The 25,114-nt window shown below is 43.3% G+C and overlaps 1 protein-coding gene across 1 annotated transcript in view; it reads left to right on the forward strand.

Moving 5' to 3' along the window:
- ankfn1a (ankyrin repeat and fibronectin type III domain containing 1a) overlaps positions 1–25,114 on the forward strand; it is a 217,353-nt gene that overhangs the window by 52,889 nt on the left and 139,350 nt on the right. Inside the window, exon 6 of the mRNA XM_071393819.1 lies at positions 9,886–9,923. Within this exon, the coding sequence (XP_071249920.1) occupies positions 9,886–9,923 (38 nt within the window). The remainder of the gene's footprint in view (positions 1–9,885; positions 9,924–25,114) is intronic.

Consider the following 25,114-nt stretch of genomic DNA (forward strand, 5'->3'; position numbering starts at 1 on the left):
TTTCTAAGTGTGTCCATCCTGTTTGTATCTCTGTCAAGGGTTTTGGCAGAAAAGTCTTCAATAAACAGCGAATGTGCCCACTCTGGTCTTGGCATGTGTGCTCTGGCCAACAACTGGCAGATACAGTGTGGAGGGTACATGATGAGGTCATGGATAAGCGCAGGAGAATTGTTATTTGTGATCTCGCAGCCAAACACCTATCATCATGTCATCACCATACAAATCAAGACCCTCAGTATTTATTGGAAAGGAGCGTGAAGCTCATCACTGTGCACTTTCACCACCCTGTGAAGTTGTTAACTCATTTCATCTGTAGCATAGTAAACTGTGCTTTTCCAAGTCACAGTGGGAGGAGCACACAACATAGCATCGTGTGACTCCAAGTTTGCCTCGACAAGATGGTTATGTCAATATTTGCACATTAAAAGCAATTTCACCGCAATTGTTGCATAATCTATTTCACCAACAAAAACGTTATCCCACCTTGTCTACCGTATTTTGCTTTGTCGACATTTGCAAAGTTTACCAACAAATTAGCTGTTTCCATCAGGCCTGTCGTGACATTTTTTATCTGATTTTTTGATTGATGGAAACCAAAGATGAAAGATGAATGAATGATACTACAGTAGTAAAAGAGTTATGTATGGGTCAGCTAGTGTTTCACAGCCTGCTAACACCTCTCCTGCTGGGCGCCAGGCAATTTCCCACTTAAACAGATTATTGAAACTAAGCAGTTCATGATATCCATAATAAATATATATTTTCTGTGTCTGTGAATTCAAGTCAATTAAATGTAATGATGCCTTTATCTCATTCTCTCTCTCTCCCACCCCTCTCTCTCTCACACACACTCCTACCCCTCCCTCTCTCTCCCACCCCTCTCTCTCTCACACCCCTCTCTCTCACACACACTCCCACCCCTCCCTCTCTCTCTCCCACCCCTCTCTCTCTCACACACACTCCCACCCCTCCCTCTCTCTCTCCCACTTCTATCTCTCATACCTATCTCTCCGGCCTCTCTTTCTCTCCCACCTCTCTTTCTCTCTGTCTTTCCCATCTGTCTCTCTCTCTCCCATCTCTCTCTCACTCTCTCTCCCACCTCTTTCTTTCTCTCTCTCTCTCTCTCTCTCTCTCCCTCTAGCCCATCTCTCTCTTTCTCACCTCTCTCTCTCGGACTCTCTATACCATCTCCCACTATCTCTTTCCCACCTCTTTCTCTCTCACTCTCTCCCACCTCTCTCTCTCTCACCTCTCTCTCTCTCTCTCTCTCCCACCCCTCTCTCTCCCACCCCTCTCTCCCTCTCCCCCACCTCTCTCTCTCCCTCTCCCCCACCTCTCTCTCTCCCTCTCCCCCACCTCTCTCTCTCCCTCTCCCCCACCTCTCTCTCTCTCTCTCTCCCACCCCTCTCTCCCTCTCCCCCACCTCTCTCTCTCTCACGCCTCTTTCTCTCTCTCACCTCTCTCTCTCTCTCTCTCTCTCTCTCTCTCTCTCTCTCTCTCTCTCTCTCTCTCTCTCTCTCTCTCTCTCTCTCTCTCTCTCTCTCTCTCTCTCTCTCTCTCTCTCTCTCTCTCTCTCTCTCTCTCCCTCTCTCTCCCACCCCTCTATCCCTCTCCCCCACCTCTCTCACGCCTCTTTCTCTCTCTCACCTCTCTCTCACCCCTCTCTCTCCCACCCTCTCTCTCCCTCTCCCCCACCTCTCTCTCTCACCTCTCTCTCTCTCTCTCTCCCACCCCTCTCTCTCCCACCCCTCTCTCCCTCTCCCCCACCTCTCTCTCTCACGCCTCTTTCTCTTCCACCTCTCTTTCCCATCTCTCTCTCTCCGACCTCTTTCACTCTCTCTCCCCCACCTCTCTCTCTCTCTCACGCCTCTTTCTCTTCCACCTCTCTTTCCCATCTCTCTCTCTCCGACCTCTTTCACTCTCTCTCCCCCACCTCTCTCTCTCTCACCTCTCTCTCTCTCTCCCTCTCCCCCACCTCTCTCTCTTTCTCTTCCACCTCTCTTTCCCATCTCTCTCTCTCCGACCTCTTTCACTCTCTCTCCCACCTCTCTCTCTCACTCTTTCTCTCTCACTCTCTCTCTCACCTCTCTCTCTCTCTCCCACCCCTCTCTCCCTCTCCCACCCCTCTCTCCCTCTCCCCCACCTCTCTCTCTCTCTCACGCCTCTTTCTCTTCCACCTCTCTTTCCCATCTCTCTCTCTCTGACCTCTTTCACTCTCTCTCCCCCACCTCTCTCTCTCTCACCTCTCTCTCTCTCCCACCCCTCTCTCTCCCACCCCTCTCTCCCTCTCCCCCACCTCTCTCTCTCTCACGCCTCTTTCTCTTCCACCTCTCTTTCCCATCTCTCTCTCTCCGACCTCTTTCACTCTCTCTCCTACCTCTCTCACTCTCTCTCCCACCTCTCTCTCTCACTCTTTCTCTCCCATCTCTCTCTTTTTCCCCCCAAGTTAAATAGATAATAAACAAAAGTTAAATAAACACTCTCTCTCTCTCTCTTTCAATTCTCCCCTTCCAGTAAAGGTCATGGTTCTTTCTCTGTCCTCAGTAATTACAGAGCTGTAGGAGGTGAACCTGAAGCAGTCCGTTGCATTGCTATCTGTTGCCTTACGCACACGCACGAACGCGTACACACACTCACAGTGACTGAATTAGCAGACTGAGAGAACCTCAGACATTAAAGAGGCAGGACAGCAGTACAGAGCAGCCTAGAGAGAGAATGACATTCACCAAATACCAACACGCTAGTCAGGGGGCCGTTCCAAATGGAACCCTATTCCCTATATGGGTGATTCTACAGAAGTGGTGTAAATTGCAGTCCCACCTCAAAAAAACTATGTAAGTCTCCTGTTAAGTCTCCGAACTTAGGACATTTATTTTCAATCCAAGGCAATAAGAAATATATTGTTAAATGAATATAGTACAAAGTCATTGTTTATACACATTTCTATTGAGAGGTGGCTGTCCCCAACACGGACTCCTAAACGTAAAGCAATTCATGATTTAACACTATTATTTTAATGGAACAGCTTGTTGTTCTATGATGTGACTACCGAAACACAAACATGACTGTGGAATGAATGTGCCTTAAACCACACCCCTACAAATATCACCAGGTGATGGGGCTTTTAAAAAGTGTCACTACCGACATCTAATATGTCAAATGTGTATGGTACGGTTTTGGGACAAAAACATATGTTTGCTGGGATGTACATCTGTGCAAATGACATAGCCAGCCATATGTTAGCTATGGGGATTCTTTAAAGTCTAAAATAAGTCAACATTTTCCAAATCGAAACCAAAATAATTGATATCACAGAGATATACAGTGCCTTTGGAAAGTATTCAGACCCCTTGACTTTTTCCACAATTTGTTATGTTACAGCCTTATTCTAAAATTGATTACATAGTTTTTTCCCTCATCAATCTACATACAATACCCCATAATGACAAAGCAAAAACAGGTTTGTAGAAATTTCTGTAAAAGTATAAAAAAGTGTTTTACACTGAAATATAATTGACAGTGCATTCGGTAGGTATTCAGACCCCTTGACTATTTCCACATTTTCTTATGTCCACATTTTTATTCTAAAATGGATAAAATAAATAAAAACCCTCATCAATCTACACACAATACCCCATAACAATGAAGCTAAAACCATTTATTAAAAACAAAAAACAGAAATGCCTTATTTACATAAGTATTCAGACCCTTTGCTATGAGCTCAGGTGCATCCTGTTTCCATTGATCATCCTTGAGATGTTTCTATAACTTGATTGGAGTCCACCTGTTGTAAATTCAATTAATTGGACATGATTTGGAAAAGCACACACCTGTCTATATAAGGTCCCACAGTTGACAGTGCATATTCGAGCAAAAACCAAGCCATGAGGTCAAAGGATTTGTCCGTAGAGCTCAGAGACAGGATTGTGTCAAGGCACTGTTGGAAGGAGAACCCAGTCTAAGGTCCTGAGCGCTCTGGAGCAGATTTTCATCAAGGATCTCTATGTACTTTGCTCCGTTCATCTTTCCCTCGATCCTGACTAGTCTCCCAGTCCCTGCCGCTGAAAAGCATCCCCACAGCATGATGCTGCCACCACCATGCTTCACTGTAGGGATGGTGCCAGGTTTCCTCCAGATGTGACACTTGGCATTCAGGCCAAATCGTTCAATCTTGGTTTCATCAGACCAGAGAATCTTGTTTCTCATGGTCTGAGAGTCGTTTAGGTACTTTTTAGCCAACTCCAAGCGGGCTGTCATGTGCCTTTTACTGAGGAGTTGCTTCTGTCTGGCCACTCTACCATAAAGGCCTGATTGGTGGAGTGCTGCAGAGATGGTTGTCCTTCTGAAAGGTTCTCCCATTGCCATAGAGGAACTCTGGAGCCCTGTCAGAGTGACCATCTAGTTCTTGGTCACCTCCCTGACCAAGGTCCTTCTCCCCAAATTTCTCAATTTGGCCAGCTCTAGGAAGAGTCTTGGTGGTTCCCATCTTCTTCCATTTAAGAATGATGGAGGCCACTGTGTTCTTGGGAACCTTCAATGCTGCAGACATTTTCCCCAGATCTGTGCCTCGTTTCGGTAGTGACACGTGTGGGGTGTTAAGGAATTCAGGTAAGTATTTCAAATATGCAATACAAATAAAGTGTGTGAGTAGTATAATGTGTACGTGACATACAGTACATTGGAAGACGTGTGCTGAAAGTTAGTTTGGTGAATTTTTTTAAATAAAAATGGAACACCACTTCTGTATAATGACCCATAATGGTGCAATACTTTTGACCAGGGCCCATAGGGAATAGAATGCACTGAAAAACGACATATGAGAATGACATCCTCTTTATTGATTCAGTGGAGTGTGTCTTATGGGCAGGCTTATTTCTGACCCTGGTATACAGTGCGCGATTGCATGTAATTGCTTTATAATGTAAATTATAATGGATTTAATTGAAAGGGGAATTTTAAGTGCTCAAAGTGATTTATTATTGAACAGCATAGGGACACTTGGGGTATTAAATGTCCCTCCCTCTCACTTCAGAATGCAGAGGTAGCGCTATACCTCCACTGGGACAGACAGATGGACAACATTACCTATGGGCTGTTTTAGTATGCACACCTAGCTCTACCTTTAGCTGTAACAGATGGACAGACGGACAACACCTGTTTAGTTATGCTCCTGCTGTAGCTCTGCACTATAACCTGTTTCGACAGACGGACAGATGGAGGCTGTAATACAAGCTGTAATACAAGCTGTCCAATACACTTAACATTTTCTAAAGCACATGGGCTGATAAAATAAATCGTTCATTGTGAGGGAACTATGACCATGAAGAAATGTTTTCTCCTAGGACAAAAGGGTGGATAGGTAGCGTCTTTCCAAAACAGCACGAGGTAAGAACATGTGCAGACCTCACAGGAGCCCTGGTTTTTGACGCAGTACCATGAACAGGAGGACATTGTTCTTATTCTGGTTAGAACCACTCCATTATGAGGTACACAAGAGCCGGCCCTGGCTGCTAGTTGCTGCTGACGCCATCTCAACTAGCCATACTCTGAATAATCTTACGCCGGGAGAAGAATACACCATATTCCACTCCAGAGAGCTTCAAGGCTATGCAAGGAGAAAGAACATGGAAGAAAGAGTGAGGGAAAGAAAGAGAGCGACAGATATGTTGACCTATGCATTTGCCCTGCAGGCATTCTCTGAGTACAACCGCCTAGAGTTTTATAAATAGAACATTTTGATCTCTTTCAATAATGTATTATCTGTGTTATGTTATTTATTACTTCCAGTTTCCCATCAGACTGCGCAGGGATGGACATGTAGCCGACAGCGATGTGAGAGGGCATTGAGTGTTTGGATGATTTCAGAGTCACGACTGTCTCCTGTGTGTGTGTGTGTGTGTGTGTGTGTGTGTGTGTGTGTTTTGTTTCTGGGAGTGTATGTGATGCTTACGGCTCCCAGTCTTCTCATGTAGTGGTTTGATGAGCGATAGTCTCATTTTAGAGCTGGCAGGAGACACAGAATCTGTCCTTACAAAGAGAACACTGCACATCCATTATACTGCTGCTCCAACACACTGGTACAACACACTGAAACACATCAAAGAAGGCACTGGAATAAAACAGACTGTAATCTGGGTGGTTCGAGCCCTGAAATCTGATTGGCTGACAACCATGGTATATCAGACCACATACCACGTATGACAAAACAATTATTTTTACTGCTCTAATTATGTTGGTAAACAGTTTATAATAGCAATAAGGCGCCTCTGGGTTTGTGAGAAATGGCCAATATAGCACGGCTAAAGACTGTATCCAGGGACTCCGCGTTGCGTCGTTGTTAAGAGCAGCCCTAAGCCGTGGTATATTGACCATATACTACACATCCTCTGGCCTTATTGCTTAAATAGAAGAGAGGTGAATAGAATGTGATATAATTAAATTAAATTGAACGTCGTTGTCCATCTTGTAATAGAAATCCCTGTTTCGATAAGTAAGGTTGTGTCTTTTCTGTTTATTAAAGTCAGCGTAACGTACACACAGCTATAATGATAGTCATTTTCCCTCAGCATTCTGCCACGTTGTTACGACAACAGAGCATTTACCCCCTGCCACCAGTGCATTAGTTCATGATTGTTTCTTGGAAAATGTCTCTCTTCAATTGGAGGATGTGTGTGTGTGAGTGTAATGATTTGTTTCTTGGAACATGTTCTTTAATTGAAATACTGTATAGTGTACCATAGTGTACTAGTTTGTTCTATAGCCATATAAAACCATAGAAACCCTTGAGCTTTCTCAGTAAACCTACATTTGGAAAATATTCAGACCCCTTGACTTTTTCCACATTTTGTTATGTTACAGCCTTATTCTAAAATTGATTAAATTGTTTCCCCTTTCATCAATCTACACACAATACACCATAATGACAAAGCAAAAACAGGTTTTTAGAAATTTTTGCAAATTTATACAAATACAAAAGCATATCACATTTACTTAAGTATTCAGACTCTTTACTCAGTACTTTGTCTAAGCACCTTTTGCAGCGATTACAGCCTCGAGTCTTCTTGGTTATGTGCTACAAGCTTGGCACACCTGTATTTGGGGAGTTTCTCCCATTCTTCTCTGCAGATCCTCAATCTCTGTCAGGTTGGATGGGGAGGGTCGCTGCACAGCTGTTTTCAGGTCTCTCTAGAGATGTTCGATCGGTTTCAAGACCGGGCTCTGCCTGGGCCACTCAAGGACATTCAGAGACTTGTCCCGAAGCCACTCCCACATTGTCTTGGCAGTGTGCTAAGGGTCGTTGACCTGTAGGAAGGTGAACCTTACCCCAGTCTGAGGTTCTGAGCACTCCGTAGCAGGTTTTCATCAAGGATCTCTCTGTACTTTGCTCCATTCATCTTTCCCTCGATCCTGACTAGTCTCCCATTCCCTGCCGCTGAAAAACATCCCCACAGCCTGATGCTGCCATCACCATCCTTCACCGTAGGGATGGTGCCATCCATAGGGATGGTGATTCCCCCAGACGTGACACTTGACATTGAGGACAAAGAGTTCAATCTTGGTTTCATCAGACCAGAGAATCTTGTTTCTCATGGTCTGAGAGTCCTTTAGGTGCCTTTTGGCAAACTCCAAGTGGGCTGTCATGCTCCTTTTACTGAGGAGTGGCTTCCGTCTGGCCACTCTACCATTAAGGCCTGATTGGTGGAGTGCTGCAGAGATGGTTGTCCTTCTGGAAGGTTCTCCCATCTCCACAGAGGAACTCTGGAGCTCTGTCAAAGTGACCATTGGGTTCTTGGTCACCTCCATGACCAAGGCCCTTCTCCCGCGATTGCTCAGTTTGGCCGGGCGTCCAGCTCTAGGAAGAGTCTTGGTGGTTCCAAACTTCTTTCATTTAAGAATGATGGAGGCCACTGTGTTCTTGGGGACCTTCAATACTGAAGAAATGTTTTGGTACCCTCCCCCAGATCGGTGCCTCGACACAATCCTGTCTCAGAGCTCTATGGACAATTCATTTGACCTCCTGACTCCTGAGTTTTTGCTCTGACATGCACTGTCAACTGTGGGACCTTTCCAAATCATGTCCGTTCAATTTAATTTAACCACAGCTGAACTCCAATCAAGTTCTGGAAAGATCTCAAAGATGATCAATGGAAACAGGATGCACCTGAGCTCAATTTCGTGTCTCATAGCGAAGGGTTTGAATACTTATGTAAATAAGGTATTTCTGTTTAGAATTTATTTATTTATTTCTAAGACCTGTTTTCAATTTGTCATTATGAGGTATTGTGTGTAGATTGATGAGAATAAGGCTGTAACATAACAAAATATGGAAAATGGAAAGGGGTCTGAATACTTTCTGAATGCACTGTATATATAAAAGCATGTGGACACCCCTTCAAATTAGTGGATTTGGCTATTTCATCCACACCGATTCTGACAGGTATATAAAATCGAGCACACCGCCATGCATTCTCTATAGACACACATTGGCAGTAGAATGGCCTTACTGAAGACCTCGGTGACTTTCAACATGGCATTGTCATAGGATCCCACCTTTCCGACAAGTCAGTTTGACAAATGTCTGCCCTGCTAGAGCTGCCCCGGTCAATTATCGGTGCTCTTATTGTGAAGTAGAAGCGTTTAGGAGCAACAACAGCTAAGCCTCGAAGTGGTAGGCCACACATGCGTGTAGCTCGTAAAAATAGTCTGTCCTCAGTTGCAACACTGAAGAAGCAATGTTAGCACAATAACTGTTCGTGGGGAGCTTCTTGAAATGGGTTTCCATGGCTGAGCAGCCACACAACCCTAATATCACCATGCGCAATGCCAAGCATCAGCTGGAGTTGTGTAAAGCTCGCCACCATTGGACTCTGGAGCAGTGGAAACGCGTTCTCTGGAGTGATGAATCACACTTGACCATCTAGCAGTCTGACAAACTAATCTGGGTTTGGCAGATGACAGGAGAATGCTACATGCCTGAATGCATAGGCCAACTGTAAAGTTCAGTGGAATAATGGTCTGGGGATGTTTTTCATGATTTGGTCTAGGCCCCTTTGTTCCAGTGAAGAGAAATCTTAACGCCACAGCATACAATGACATTGTAGACGATTCTGTGCTTCCAACTTTGTTTCAACAGTTTGGGGAAGGCCCTTTCCTGTTTTAGCATGACAATGCCCCATGCACAAAGCGAGGTCAATACAGAAATGGTTTGTGGAAGAACTTGACTGGCCTGCACAGAGCCCTGACCTCAGCCCCATCGAACGCCTTTGGGATGAATTGGAACGCCGACTGCAATCCAGACCTAATCGCAATGTTCCAACAGCTAGTGGAAAGCCTACCCAGAAAAGTAGGGGCCAACTCCATATTAATGCCCATGATATTGGAATGAGATGTTCGGTGAGCACATACTTTTGGCCACGTAGTGTAAAACCAGTTAATATTCTATGAAGGTCATCTGAAGAGAATACTAGCTACACTCTACGTTTCAGTTCATGGGACCGCGTTGGAAACAAGGGGATTTGCTTGAACGTGTTATCCCCTGGTTTGTACTCAGTGAATCCTTTTCCAATCAATCAACTCCTCTTTTTCTTAATTTGACTATTCTCTGCGGAAGTAGTCCACATATGTCCTGCTTTTCCAACATAGTTTTAGTTCAGTGAGATACATACTGTTTTACTATTTAACCTTTACCATTTAGTCTTTACGTCTGGTCTTTCCAGGAAAACTAAGGGAACTGAAGGGTGGGGGGACTATTGGCTAAATATTGATCCACTTTACTGAGACAATTTATGTAGAATGGAATTTCCCATGAATTGATGTTGTATTATGTATTCGTAGCTCCGTGCTCAAACATACAAAATTATGATCTTCTCTTTTCATCCTCTACAGAGTCTTGGATCCACAGGCAGATACGAGACCAGGAAGAAGTAAGTGTCCTCTCGTTTCTTGTGTCTCGCTGTCTGGCAGCTGCACAATTGGGATTGCAGATAGAGGATGTGTCCCAAATGGCACCCTTTTCCCTACATAGTGCACTACTTCTGACCAGAGCCCTATAGTCGTGGTCAAAGGTAGTCCACTATAAAGGTAATGGGGTGCTATTTGGGACGCAGACTTTGCATGTCATTATCAGAGCAGTCTCTGGTAATTACAGTAGAGAGATTTGTATTGAAAAATCAGGAGTTGATTATAGTTGTCTATTTTACCCCCGTTCTAAGCACTGTGCATCTGGAAAAGCAGTATATAAATCCAATCAGTTATTTTTGTAAATAGTCTGCAGCTCAACAAGTTTATTTACAAATCTCTTCATTCAAAGCATTAGCTTTCAGCTAATTTGTTTCTAGTTTATCCTCAGCTCACCTTTTCTCTATGTCCCCACTGCAGAGTGTACAATATTTTATAAGAATGAATAAATAGCTTAAGCCACGTTCTAGCAATAATGAACCTCTTCGAAGACCTTCCGGGCTCACTGCTCTGAGCCAATAGGGGCTCTCTGATGGAGAGTGTGTAAGAGATCTCTTGATTGGATAACATGATGCAACCAACCTGTTGTGGATAGTGAATTGCTCAGTATAATATTATTTTTAGTCTTTTGCATATTTTACTTAATTCCCAGTAACTATAATTGCTTAGTATTACACTGCACATTTACAGGTTTGGCATTTGCTAGTTAATTAGCCAATCCAACAGCACTTACTGTATAGTGTTAGGTGGATAGCAGTGTCTGGCCTTGGCGGCTTAGTGGCCTTTATCTGGGGCATGTTGATGGAATATTATTATACTGTGTTGTGATGCCCAAGGGCTTCCGTAGCCATGGAGATTAATGTGCGTATTATCAGAGTGTCCTTGGATCTGGGATCCATAGTTGGAGGGAGGGGGTGTGTCTGTGTGCACGTGTGCAACCATACTGTCCTTATACTGCAACAATAATTGGGCAAAAGATCAGCATTGGGCGGAAGACAGTCAAACAATAGGTGACCAGACATTCAAATCACCTGATATTAGTACGTCTGAAATAGACGGTACTTTAACATTTCAGTCATGAAAGTCCAAAACAACCACCTACAAGCATGCACACACACGCACGCACGCACAGGCACACACACACACATGTTCATGTCAGAGGTGTGGAAACGTTTTTTTATTGAATCTTTATTTAACCAGGAAAAGTCCATTGAGACCCAGTCTCTTTTTCAAGGGAGACCTGGCCAAGAAGGCAGCAACAATCAATACATTACATAACTAAAACATATAACAATACAACAACATAAATGGGTTGTTCTGGCCTTTATACATGTCTCACACGTGTGCTGATGTGGAAAGCCACGCTCCACACACACGCTCCACACACACACACACACGCTCTGAGAGGTGAGGAATGAATGCATCTCAACATACTGTAGCTGACTCCAGATTTCACAGAGATGGGTAGAGGAGAGCGAGAGAGAGACACACACACACACACACACACACACACACACACACACAACCCATCTGTGTGTTCTGCAAATACATGGTTGTCATGATGTTCTGGCGAGAATGTAGTCTACAGCACTTTCTAACCTCCTAATGTTAATCTTAACCACTTTCCCTAAACTTAACCTTTAACCCTTAACCCCAGGTCAACAAGAAAAAGCTAAAGTACTCTAGGACGTCATGTACTCTAGCCTAGTGGTTAGAGCATTGAGCCAGTAACCAAAAAGGTTGCTGGTTCAAATACCCAATAGTTAACCTATTGCCTGGTGTAGGAAGAATAGGGTATGGGATTGTGTGTGTTGAGTTGAGATGTTTTTTATTTTTATTGTCACAATAAAAAGGTGCAATGAAATGTGTTGTTTTACAGGGGTCAGCCATGGTAGTATGGCACCCCTCGCCCCTGGAGCAAATTAGGGTTAAGTGCCTTGCTCAAGGGCACATTGCCAGATTTTTCACCTTGTTGGGTATTTGAACCAGCAACCTTTTTGGTTACTGGCTCAATGCTCTAACCACTCCTTAAATAAGTGCCTTTTGAATGGAATCACTATAGAATTCCATTGAGCTTTCTCCTGTCTGCCACATATCAATGGGCTCTAGTGATTGATGAATGAATGGAGGGGTTTGGGTCTGTCTGTAGTGTGTGTGTGAAGAGGCTATAGTCTTGTGTAATGCATCTCTTCTGTGTGTTCTCTAAAGCCTCTACTTAGACCCAGGGTGTGTGTTGGGTCTGCGTTGGGTCTGCTGTGTCCCCTTTCTTACCTCTACAAAGTCTCTATTCAAACTCCTCAATGGACCTCTGTAAAGCATTATCAGAGGAGTACAGGGTGTGTGTGTGTGTGTGTGTGTGTGTGTGTGTGTGTGTGTGTGTGTGTGTGTGTGTGTGTGTGTGTGTGTGTGTGTGTGTGTGTGTGTGTGTGTGTGTGTGTGTGTGTGTGTGTGTGTGTGTGTGTGTGTGTCCATGAGTGCGCCCTTGTACTTGTGGCACATGAGCAATCATGTACAAGACCCTCACTTGCTCAACTAAAAGCAGAATTGTGAAAGCCCCTAATTCCAGAGACAGTGTGAAATGGAGCGAACCCCTCCAGGATGGAACTAATCAACCTGATTGCCTATTTATTAGCTATATCCCCTGGCCTATCTCTTCCGAACGCTGCCACTCTTATACCATTGGGTTTGTCACCATGGCAACCCACAGCCAGAAACGGCACTTCTTAATAGTTCCGCGGGCCCCACTGGCTCTCACTGCAGATGATGTAGTCATTGTGTGTGTAGAACATCAGTCGATCACACACACAATATGCAGTCATACACATACACACACACTTGACTACTTTGCTCTCCCGTTGACTGCCAATGTTGCAGTAGCTGTTCTCTCTGTCTTTTGATTATCTGAGTTGAGATGATGCTACAGTACCTTTTCTCTGCCGCTCTGTCTTTTACCTGCCAGTCCATTGTGTGAAGGCCAGAGTGTTTGCGAAGCTTGTAGAGTCTAGACTCTAGAGGAATGCTGGATCATGATGGGAGTTGAGAAAAGGAGCTCGAGAGAGGAGGAATATGTGTGTGTTTATGTGAAAGTGTGTGTGATTGAGTGTTGATCCGTGTGCTTGTTGACGTGTCTGAAGCTGTGTGTTGCAGCCAGCCAGAAGGCTTTAGTGCGTCAGATCACTGGATTTACTGGGCTTTACTAAGCTAGGACACTGGATCAATCCTTCCACCCACAAACAGACAGCTTGGCTACATACACAGTTTTGTTCTTCTATCCTCATGGGGACCTAAAATTGATTTCCATTCAAAATCCAATTTTCCCTAACCCTAAACTTAACTCGTACCCCAAACCCTAAACCTAACCCCTTACCCTAACCATAATCCTAACCCTAACCCCTTAGCTTAAAATAGCCTTTGTCTTCATGGGGATGTGGGAAATGTCCCAATGAGGGAGAATTTTCCTTCTTTTACTATCCTTGTGGGGACTTTTGGGGATCTTAGGTCCCCACAAGGATGGAAGAACCACCCCCCCCCCCACACACACACACACACACCAGTTGCTGCCTATTCTCTGGAGAACAGAAGTTTCAGTGCTTGTCATCATGATGGGGTTGGAGTGCCAGTTGTCCCCTCATCTGCTTTCACCTCTCCATCCCTCTTCCTCCCTTCATCTTCCCACATTTCCCTGTATGTGCTTTAGGACACCTGTCTGATTTACACTTGTCTGAGTGGACTAATCCATTGCGTAGGCCGTGGGGATGGAACACCAGTAGCATCAGTAGTACATTTACTGTTAATTACCATCATTTCTCATCTACAATGCTTGTTTGGTTATGGTAATTTCTGTTAATGCATTCAATATATTATTATTACATTTTTACCATTGTCATTGTCGGAGTGGACGCGTTGTTTGCAGTGCACACAACCTAGGCTACACTTGTGAGAAAAAAGTTTTGGTTTATTTCATTCCATTTAAAAGTTTTGTTTGGAGCGCTCTTGTCAATCATGTGTATGGACATGCACCTGATTACATATAGAAGTAGGCCTAGGCTACCTGGCCTGCGTGTAAATGTTGGCCTATAATGTGCCCATTTGGGGATCTGATACTATTTCTGATTGTCTTAACTCTCCATCACCATGGAGCTTCTCAAAGTAATGTTTTCTTCACCTCAAACAGCAATTATTATTATTATTTTTTTTACATCCATTGAGAATGACAATAGTTCCTCAATGTAACCTATTAGAAACATCTTTCCAGATCTATCCCTTTCAATAACCACTCAGCATGAAAGGGGAAAAACGTCATGCTCTGATCCGGTGGAAATGTCATAAAATAGGCCTACTTGATTACTTCTTATCTTACAGCTGTGTCTCTCTATCCAGCGAGAAACTCTGGGGGCCCAGAATATTTTATACAATGTTGCAAGTTTGCTAGCAGGAGCTTTGGGCTGGACCAAGTTAATAGTTGATACAATGTTTCAAGTTCCTTGCAGACAGGCCATGCTTAGCCAATGTGATGTATAGGATATTTATTTTTATCAGGATATTTTATACCTGCTGGCTGCAATGTTTTTATTTGTTGGCTTTATGTAGGCTATTTTTACATATTGGCAATGGCAATAGAAGTTACTTTTAGATTTGTATCATTTTCATTTAGATTTAATTTTTGATTAACCAAATTACATTGATTTTGAGATATGAAGACTTTTTTATAAATTATATGAAACTGTTCCACGAAAATGAGCATATGAAAATCATAACTGCCACGCAGATAAGTAGAAATGGCACGATAACTTGGTGCCCCAGATGGAAAAGGTTGCCAACCGCTGGTGTAGCCTATTATCGGCAACTTCAGGAAGAATCTGCCGAAAGTCAGGTCCAGGTTTTTTTCTTCTGGTAAGGTTATTGATCTCTGGCTCCCTCTTTAGTAATTTGTGTGTCTTAATTTTTAATCGCAGTGCTTAAAGCATCAGACGACCCCGTAGCCAACATATAGGTGATTTTATTCAAAAATAGGGTGTATCTGTACAGTATATAGAAAAATACCCATTTTATAATTTCGACCAATCAATTGGTCGAAAGAACAGGTGACTCTCAGTCAACAAATATGATTTTTTTGTCGGGGACAGCTCTAATCCAAGCTTTGATGACTACATTTTCAAAATGTCACACACTGTACTACTATGTAGAATGCTATTTACTCCCATTACTTGAAACTTTGTTTATTTGAGCACCTCTCGTTGTGTGATATCCATTATGTCGGCTTCAAACTATACTGAACAAACATATAAACGCAACATGCAACATGCAACAATTTCAAAGATTTTACTGAGTTACAGTTCAAATAAGCAAATCAGTCAATTTAAATAAATTCATTTGGCTCTAATCTATGGATTTCACATGACTGGGAATACATATACATTGCATTCGGGAAGTATTCAGACCCCTTCCCTTTTTCTACATTTTGTGTTACAGCCTTATTCTAAAATGGATTAAATAAAAAAAATCCTCATCAATCTACATAAAATACCCCAGAATGACAAAGCGAAAACAGATTTTTTGACATTTTTGCAAATGTATTAAAAATAAAAAACTGAAACTTTATTTACATAAGTATTCAGATCCTTTGCTATGAGACTCTAAATTGAGCTCAGGTGCTCCTGTTTCCATTGATCATCATTTAGATCTTTCCACAACTTGATTGGAGTCCCCCTGTGGTCAATTTAAATTGATTGGACATGATTTGGAAATGCACACACCTGTTTATATAAGGTCCCACAGTTGACAGTGCATGTTAGAGAAAAAACCAAGCCATGAGGTCGAATTAGTTGACCGCAGAGCTCTGAGACAGGATTATTTTGAGGCACAGATCTGGAGGAGGGTACCAAAACATTTCTGCAACATTGAAGGTCCCCAAGAACACAGTGGCCTCCATCATTTTTAAATGGAAGACGTTTGGAACCACCAAGAATCTTCTTAGAGCTGGCCGACCGGCCAAACTGAGAAATCGGGGGAGAAGGGCCTTGGTCATGGAGGTGACCAAGAACCCGATGGTCACTCTGGCAGAGCTCCAGAGTTATTCTGTGGAGTTGAGAGAACCTTCCAGAAGGACAACCATCTCTGCAACACTCCACCATTCAGGCATTTATGGTAGAGTGGCCAGACAGAAGCCGCTCCTCAGTAAAAGGCACATGACAGCCCACTTGGACAGCCCACTTGGACACATAAAGGACTATCAGACCATGAGAAACAAGATTTTCTGGTCTGATGAAACCAAGATTGAACCCTTTGGCCTGAATGCCAAGTGTCACGTCAGTAGGAAACCTGGCACCATCCCTATGGTGAAGCATGGTGGTAGCAGCATCATGCTGTGGGGATGTTTTTCAGCGGCAGGGACTGAGAGACGAGTCAGGATCAAGGGAAAGATGAACAGAGCAAAGTACAGAGATCCTTGATGAAAACCTGCTATGGAGCACTCAGGACCTCAGACTGTGGCAAAGATCCCCTCCAACAGGACAACAACCCTTAGCATACAGCCAAGACAACACAGGAGTGGCTTTGGGACAAGTCTCTGAATGTCCTTGTGTGGCCCAGCCAGATCCCGGACTTTCAATTTTGTTTATCCAGACCATCCCAATCATGCTCAATGGGTGACATGTCTGGTGAGTATGCAGACCATGGAAGAACTGGGACATTTTCAGCTTTCAGGAATTGTGTAAAGATCCTTAACACCTTGGAAAGGGAAAGGGGGTTGGAAAGGGGGTTGGGCCTTTTTGCAGCATACTTGTAAGGTTTTGATTGTCCGAAATGGTTCCAACAACTCTTCTACTGTTGTCCTTCGTAGTTGTTCGGTATCCAGGGACTTGTCGTTTAGTCCTGAACAGAACTACTAAGTTGATTTTCCTTCCATTCGTGATTGAAGATACTTCTTTGAAGATAGGCTAGCCAGCCATATCGATGGTTCCCCAGTGAGGTGATGAGTAGCGTAATACGATGGTTTGAGCAGAGTAACAGGATGGTCCTACTTAAATCCGCTTTCGAAGATACTTTACTTAGGACAGCTAATCAGCCGTACCAGTGATTGTGCGGGAGGTGAGTTTATCGTCTCCAGCTCGTGTTGAGATTCAAAGTTCAAACCATTTTAAACGCGCAGCTGCAGCTTCACGCTTTTCTGGTCTGATATGTTAATTCGTAACCCATCATTCATATCTTTTGCTCAAAAAACGAGGTTCCGGCAGGCTGGCACGCTCTCTGACCTCACTCCGGGGCGGTGATTACTCACTGTGCAAAGTTATGGAAAACAATAATCTCTTATAAATTCTCAAATCACATCCGTATCTTAACAAAAACACTGTCATCATTTTTCATATTACATGCACAACCAATAGTATGGAAACTTTATCCATTTAGTGGGCATACTTTCAATGTTACAGTATTTCCTTTATAACATTTTTAATGACATCACAAAATACCAAACAAAATGACATTAGTGTCCTATAGATCGCCTCTGACTATTCTCTGACCAAAGCACATTCCTTTGATGAATTTGGAGAGCACAGGCCTGGATCTTCTCTCTTGATTTACAACAGGACATGAGTTGTTGATCCCCACTAGTTCTTTTCTTCCCCCTCTACGGATGAGTTGGGGTCTGATTTGAAGTGATTCATTGCAAACCTGATCTGACCTATTTGGATTCTCGTGGTCAGTCATGACACTGCCCATACCATAACCCCACCGCCACCATGGGGAACTATGTTCACAACGTTGACATCAGCAAACCTCTCGCCCACACAACACCATACACGTGGTCTGTGGTTGTGCGGCCCGTTTGACATACTGCCAAATTCTCTAAAATGACGTCGGAGGTGGCTTATGGTACAGAGATTAACATTCAGTGGACATTCCTGCATGCTCCCTCCAAACTTGAGACATCTGTCGCATTGTGTTGTGTGCCTAAACTGCACATTTTAGAGTGACCTTGTCACGTCTGCTCCCGCTCTCTTCCCCCCCCCGGCGCTTGAGGGCGCCAGGCTGCCCTGCATCACACACTCCTATCATCCATTACGCACACCTGCCTTCCCTCGTCATGCGCATCAGCAATATTGGACTCACCTGGACTCACTCATCACCTGTTATTACCTCCCCTATATTTGTCAGTTCCCCAGCTCTGTTCCCCGCTTCTGCATTAATTGTTTTTTGGTTTGTGTTACCTGTTTGTTGAAGCTGTTCCTGTCTCGTTCAATATCTGTTATATATGAAATATTTTACTCCCCGTACCTGCTTTGTCTCTCCAGCGTCAATTCCTTGTGACAGAATGCAGAAGCCCAGACATGAAGCATCGGGGTGTACCTGCGTTCCGGTTGGTATTGTGGCATCGACTCTGGGTCGCCTCCGATGGAACCGGGGGTGCCTAGCCAGCCCGTCGGGCTTCCACGCCCTAGCTGGCTCGAGAGGTTTCCTTGCCCCGGTTGGCTTGGATAGCGTCCATCCCACGTCGGGCCTCAGCCGGATCGTCAGTTCTTGTTCGCCCAGCCGGTCCAGGAGTTTTTTTGTTTGTTTTTTGTTTTGTTGGTGACGTCGGGGTGGATTCCGCCACCAATGGAACCGGGGGTGCCTAAGCCAGCCCGTCGGGCTTTCATGCCCTGGCTGGCTCGAGAGGTTTCCTTACCTCGGTTGGCTCGGCAGCTTCCCATCCCACGTCACACTCCACCGGATCTTTGGGCTCCCTCTCTGCAGCGGGATCGACAGGCATCCATGCCTCAGCCGGCTCGTGAGGCTCTCTCGCTCCTGCCGGTTCGTTGGGCTTCCACGCCCCAACCGACTTGCCCAGCGCCCATGTCTCGGCCGGTTCGCCTCTGGTGGGACGCCGGATGGCACCCCCAGATGGGGGGTACAGTCACATCTGCTCACGCTCTTCCCACCCCCTGGTGCTTGAGGGCGCCAGGCTGCCCTGCATCACGCACTCCTATCATCCATTATGCACACCTGCCTTCCCTCGTCACGCGCATCAGCGATATTGGACTCACTCATCACCTGTTATTACTTCCCCTATATTTGTCAGTTCCCCAGCTCTGTTCCCCGCTTCTGCATTAATTGTTTTTTGGTTTGTGTTACCTGTTCGCTGTTCCTGTCTCGTTCCATGTCCGTTATATATTACATGTTTTACTCCCCGTACCTGCTTCGTCTCTCCAGCGTCAATTCCATGTGACAGACCTTGTGACAGTCCCCAGCACAAGTTGCACCTGTGTGATGAGCATATTGTTTAATCTGCTTTTTGATATGCCACACCTGTCAAGTGGATGGATTATCTTGGCAAAGGAGAAATGCACATTTACAGGGGTGTAAACAAATTTGTGCAAAATCTTTAGAGAAATAAGCTTTTTGTGCAGATTGAACATTTCTGGGATCTTTTATTTAAGCTCATGAAGCATGGGACCAACACTTTACATGTTGTGTCTGGATGCATAATTAAAGTGTTGATCAGTATCTGATCTATTTATGTTACATTAAAACCTCTTTCTGAAATTACCTAAAGCCACTCTGAGATTCTGAAGTGATCGCCGAAATTTGTGATCGCCGAAATTCCCTACCCTGTCTCTCTCTTTTTCTCACAAACATTCAACGTGTTTGTTCTCTCTCTCTCTTTTATATCGCTCCCTCTGATGATTCATTGCCAGACCTGCAGTCATGGCGACCAGGTGGTTTTAGTTTTTTCATTTTCACATTTAATTTTCACTGTCACTGACTCTACCTAGATCTGGGCTGTCCAACCCTGTTCCTGGAAAGCTACCCTTCTGTAGGTTTAGGTTTCAACCCCAGCTAATTACTAGAGTCAAGTGCGCTAGATTAGGGTTAGAGCGAAAACCTACAGGACGGTAGCTCTCCAGAAACCGGGTTGGAGAGCCCTGACCTAGATGAACGCTGCTTTTTAAAGTGGTAACCTAATTGAAAATTACACGTAAATGTATTTTGACGTTCTCATGGTTTTTAGAACGTAGCTATGCATTTAAGCTAAACAAACACCTTTCACCTAGCCGATAAAGTGTGTGTGTGTTAGTGTTAGTGTTTTATTTGCACGTCTCCTGATAATCAATGGTAGTCATTCCATCCACCATCCATCCACAGACAAAGCGTACTTCAGGGAATATCAGGTCGTGATCAAGCATCACACTGTGGGAATCCAATATGCAATCATACATATCCTCACCTTATCAAACACACACACACACAGACGGAGGGAGGGAGGGGGGGAGGGGTCTCAACTTACTATTGAGAGTAAAAATAGTAGAATACACCAGGTGCAATTTCAAAATGTGGTTGTGCATCAGCAGATTTTCTCTTATGTCACTCAATTAGCCATTTCAGCTAAGACTTTTTAGATTGGTAGTTAGTCTAGCCAGTTATGTTAATTTGTAGAATACCAACTGGGCTCGCAGGGCACCTGCCCAGGTGCCCTGACCTCCAGGGGTCCTCATTGATGCTGTTAGTCATTCTCACTCAGATATCATATTAACATGGCATAAGTCATTACAAAATTTGTAGAATTGCTGAAACCTTGCTTTAAAGGTCCAATGTAGCCGTTTTTATCTCAATATCAAATTGAGATAAGTAGTAATCGAGAGCCATACGTCCTCCGAAACCCAACCCTGCCAAGCCGCACTGCTTGCTTAACCCGGAAGCCAGCCTCACCAATGTGTCAGAGGAAACACCTGCACCTGGCGACCATGTCAGCATGCACTGTGCCTGGCCCACCATAGGAGTCGCTGGAGCACGATGGGACAAGGACATCCCGGGAGTCCAAACCGTCTCCTAACCCAGTACGACGCTAGGCCAATTGTGTACCGCCTCATGGGTTTCACTGCGACACAGCCCGGGATCGAACCCGGGTCTGTAGTAACGCCTCAAGCACTGTGATGCAGTGCCTTAGACCGCTGCGCCACTCAGGAGGCTCATATCAAATCATTTCTGTGTAACAATTAAGTACCTAACATTAGGAGCACCTGCTCTTTCCATGACACAGACTGACCAGGTGAATCCCTTATTGATGTCACTTGTTAAATCCACTTCAATCCGTGTAGATGAAGGGGAGGAGACAGGTTAAAGAAGGATTTTTAACCCTTGATACAGTTGACACATGGATTGTGTATGTGCCATTCAGGGGATGAATGGGCGAGACAAAAGATTTATGTGCCTTTGAGCGGGGTATGGTACTAGGTGCCAGGCGCACCAGTTTGTGTCACGAAATGCAACACTGCTGGGTTTTTCACTCTCAACAGTTTCCCGTGTATATCAAGAATGGTCCACCACCCAAAGGACATCCGACACAACTGTGGGAAGCATCAGCATCAACATGGGCCAGCATCACAGTGGAACGCATTTGACACCTTGTAGAGTCCATGCCCTGGTGAATTGAGGCTGTTCTGCGGGCAAAAGGGGGTGCAACTCCATATTAGGAAGGTGTTCCTAATGCTTTGTACACTCAGTGTATATAAAACTCAGGAAAATCACATTCCTGACTGCACTAGGCCTTTAAAACTGCAACATTTTCTCTACACCCCATGGCAAAATGTGTAGAATTGCAGGAAATATACATTTTTCTTTCTAACATCAAGAGGGAGCAGCTTTGTAGTGAATTCCCATCAAATGTAAAAAAAAATCTGAATGCTTAAACACTAAAAGTGATTCTTGAGGCACTATCTCTGAATGCTTAAACACTAAAAGTGATTCTTGATTCTCTGAAACCATTAACACTTGTAGCCAATGCATTTACCAAGTGTGCCAAACTGAATGCACGTTCTCTGCTTTACACTCAGTTTGTAATTTTTTAACACACTTTTAGCAAAACTGTAAACACAACTCACTGCTTTACACTCAGTTTGCAATTTAATAACACACGTCTTGCAAAACTGTAAACACAACTCACTGCTTTACACTCAGTTTGCAATTTAATAACACACGTCTTGCAAAACTGTTAACACAACTCACTGCTTTACACTCAGTTTGCAATTTAATAACACACGTCTTGCAAAACTGTAAACACAACTCACTGCTTTACACTCAGTTTGCAATTTAATAACACACGTCTTGCAAAACTGTAAACACAACTCACTGCTTTACACTCAGTTTGCAATTTAATAACACACGTCTTGCAAAACTGTAAACACAACTCACTGCTTTACACTCAGTTTGCAATTTAATAACACACGTCTTGCAAAACTGTTAACATTGGTCTCTACATTGCTACACTTTCGCCTTTTGTTCTTTGAGGAGTGTTAGAACATTTTAAGAAAAAAACAAAACTTTTCCGCCTTATTTGTATTGATAGTGTGTTATGTTCGGAATACACATCCATACTTTACACGTTTGGATACCTGTGTGTATGTGTGTTTACTACATGTATGACAAAACTTTATTGCGAACTGCTATGCCCTGCACACAGAAAAAGCAAAAACCTCCTGTGTTTTTAATTTATACTATCAGTGCGTAGTTGGTGCTTCGTGTGCTTATTCAAATGATGGTTTGTGTGTACTGTATTGATGCAAAAAACATTTTTTTAAGAATTTGAAGAGTTTTGCAAGAATTGTTTGCTTTTGCAAAAGATGTATAATGTTTTGCTGGTTTGGTGTAAGGTTTTGTGGTTAGTGTGTAGAGTTTTGCAAAAATAGCCTAGAGTTTCAAAGATCGTGCCTAAGCAATTAGAAAAAACTGTAAATTAAACTGAACAGAACAGTCTCAACAACCAATTATTGCAGGATATTCCCTGCCTGGAAATGTAAGGATATAGACAAAAGAGTGGACTGAAAAATAGAGATGGAGAGGGGAAGAAAGATAGAGATGGAAGGTGGACTGAAATGGAAAAAGAAAGAGTGGGATGGAAAAAAAGGGAGCGTGAGAGACAAAAAATATATAAATAATCAATAAAAAAATAAGAGTGATTAAAAATAAAAATAAATGTATACATTTATTCCTCTTTCTTCAATGGCTGGATTTTCACCCACAGTGGCCAATCCACTATTCATTCTGATCTTAACTCCAACCTCCCCATGTCCACAGATAAACCCATCTTTCCCAGTACAATACCTTTAGCAATACATCCCTCTATTTTACTGTGATGTGTTACGAGGGTCTTGAACCTGCCTATTTGTAACTTTTCTACCGATATTGCCATAAAAATAAATACTTTACCCAAGAGAATAATAATGTTTCCCGTTGACTGATCATGGTTTTTCAGATCCCATTTGCAGGTCCTTCTGAACCCTCATATTAGGACATAATAACCATTCCTGGACCTGACTCCAAAAGCGACCCACCAATAGACAGTACCAGAAGAGATGTCCTATTGATTCTGTTTCCGCGTAGCAGAGTCTGCACAAGGCTGACCGTTCAATGTCCCGTATTTTAAGCATTAGTTTTGTAGCAAATATTTTACATCATATTTAAAATTTAAACAAACTGGTTGATGTGTCAGTTGTATTTTTATATATCAATTCATAGACCCGATGCCAAGGTATTGGAACATTACAGATCTGTTCCCAATTGACTTGAATTGTATGTGGCATTGCTGTCAAACCTTGTGACTTGAATTGTATGTGGCATTGCTGTCAAACCTTGTGACTTGAATTGAAACTAATCTTTTTGTTTATACAGTTGAAGTCGGAAGTTTACATATACTCAGGTTGGAGTCATTAAAACACATTTCCAACCACTCCACAAATTTCTTGTTAACAAACTATAGTTTTGGCAAGTCGGTTAGTACATGTACTTTGTGCATGACACAAGTAATTTTTCCAACAATTGTTTACAGGCAGATTATTTCACTTATAATTCACTGTATCATAATTCCAGTGGGTCAGAAGTTTACATGCACTATGTTGACTGTGCCTTCAAACAGCTTGGAAAATTCCAGAAAATGATGTCATAGCTTTAGAAGCTTCTGATAGGCTAATTGACATCATTTGAGTCAATTGCAGGCGTACCTGTAGATGTATTTCAAGGCCTACCTTCAAACTCAGTTCCTCTTTGCTTGACATCATGGGAAAATCAAAAGAAATCAGCCAAAAAATTGTTGACCTCCACAAGTCTGTTTCATCCGTGGGAGCATTTTCCAAATGCCTGAAGGTACCACGTTCATCTGTACAAAAAATAGTATGCAAGTATAAACACCATGGGACCACGCATTATTATTCTGACATGTCACATTCTTAAAATGAAGTGGTGATCCTAACTGACCTAAGACAGAATTTTTACTAGGATTAAATGTCAGGAATTGTGAGTAACTTAGTTTAAATGTATTTGGCTGAGGTGTATGTAAACTTCCGACTTCAACTGTATATACTAATCATTTTATGCTTTTAATGCTTTTTATGCTTTTTAATGCTTTTTATGCTTTTTTTAATGTTTTTAATGGGTGGCAGACAGACTAATTGTTCTAGCTACCAAGGTTTTTTTATCAGGGACCAAATTGTAGCTTATTCCCTATGTAGTGCACTACTTTTGACCAGATCTGGTCAAGAGTATTGCACTATATAGGGCAGTTTTTCCCAACTCCAGTCCTTTGGTACCCCATCAGCAAAAACATTTTGGGTAGCCCCAGACAAACTCACTTGATTAAACTAAATGAGGGCTTGATGATTATTTGACAAGTTGAATCAAGTGTGCTTGTCTAGGGCAACAGTAAAAATGTGTACGGTTGGGGGTACTTGTTGACTAGAGTTTTATAACACTGATATAGGGTGCCATTTGGGACGCAGATGAGACAAGCTACTTTTAGGAGGAACATGATGCACCCCAAAAATTAAAATGATAAAAAAATATATATTCCTCCCAACAGGGACACAGGATTGCATATTAATCATTATCAACCTGACAGAAAATAGTGAGTGATGTGTGAAAGGCATTATTCTGTGTCCCAAATGGCTTTGTATTCCCTATACAGGGCACTACTTTTGACCAAGGCCCATAGTGCACTATAAAGGGAATAGGGTGCCATTTTGGATGATATCATTATGTGTGAGTATAAGTGCCTCGTGAAGTGTTGCGTCAGTTGAGTTAAACTCATGATGGGCTAAAGGCTTTCTTCTGGTCACGATCTGTGTGAGGTCAGGCCGGTCTTGCGTGCTAACAGGTCAGATCAACTCTCTCTCGTGTGTGTGGGGGTGTG

This window comes from Salvelinus alpinus, chromosome 3 (genome assembly GCF_045679555.1).
Source record: "Salvelinus alpinus chromosome 3, SLU_Salpinus.1, whole genome shotgun sequence".
NCBI lineage: Eukaryota > Metazoa > Chordata > Actinopteri > Salmoniformes > Salmonidae > Salvelinus > Salvelinus alpinus.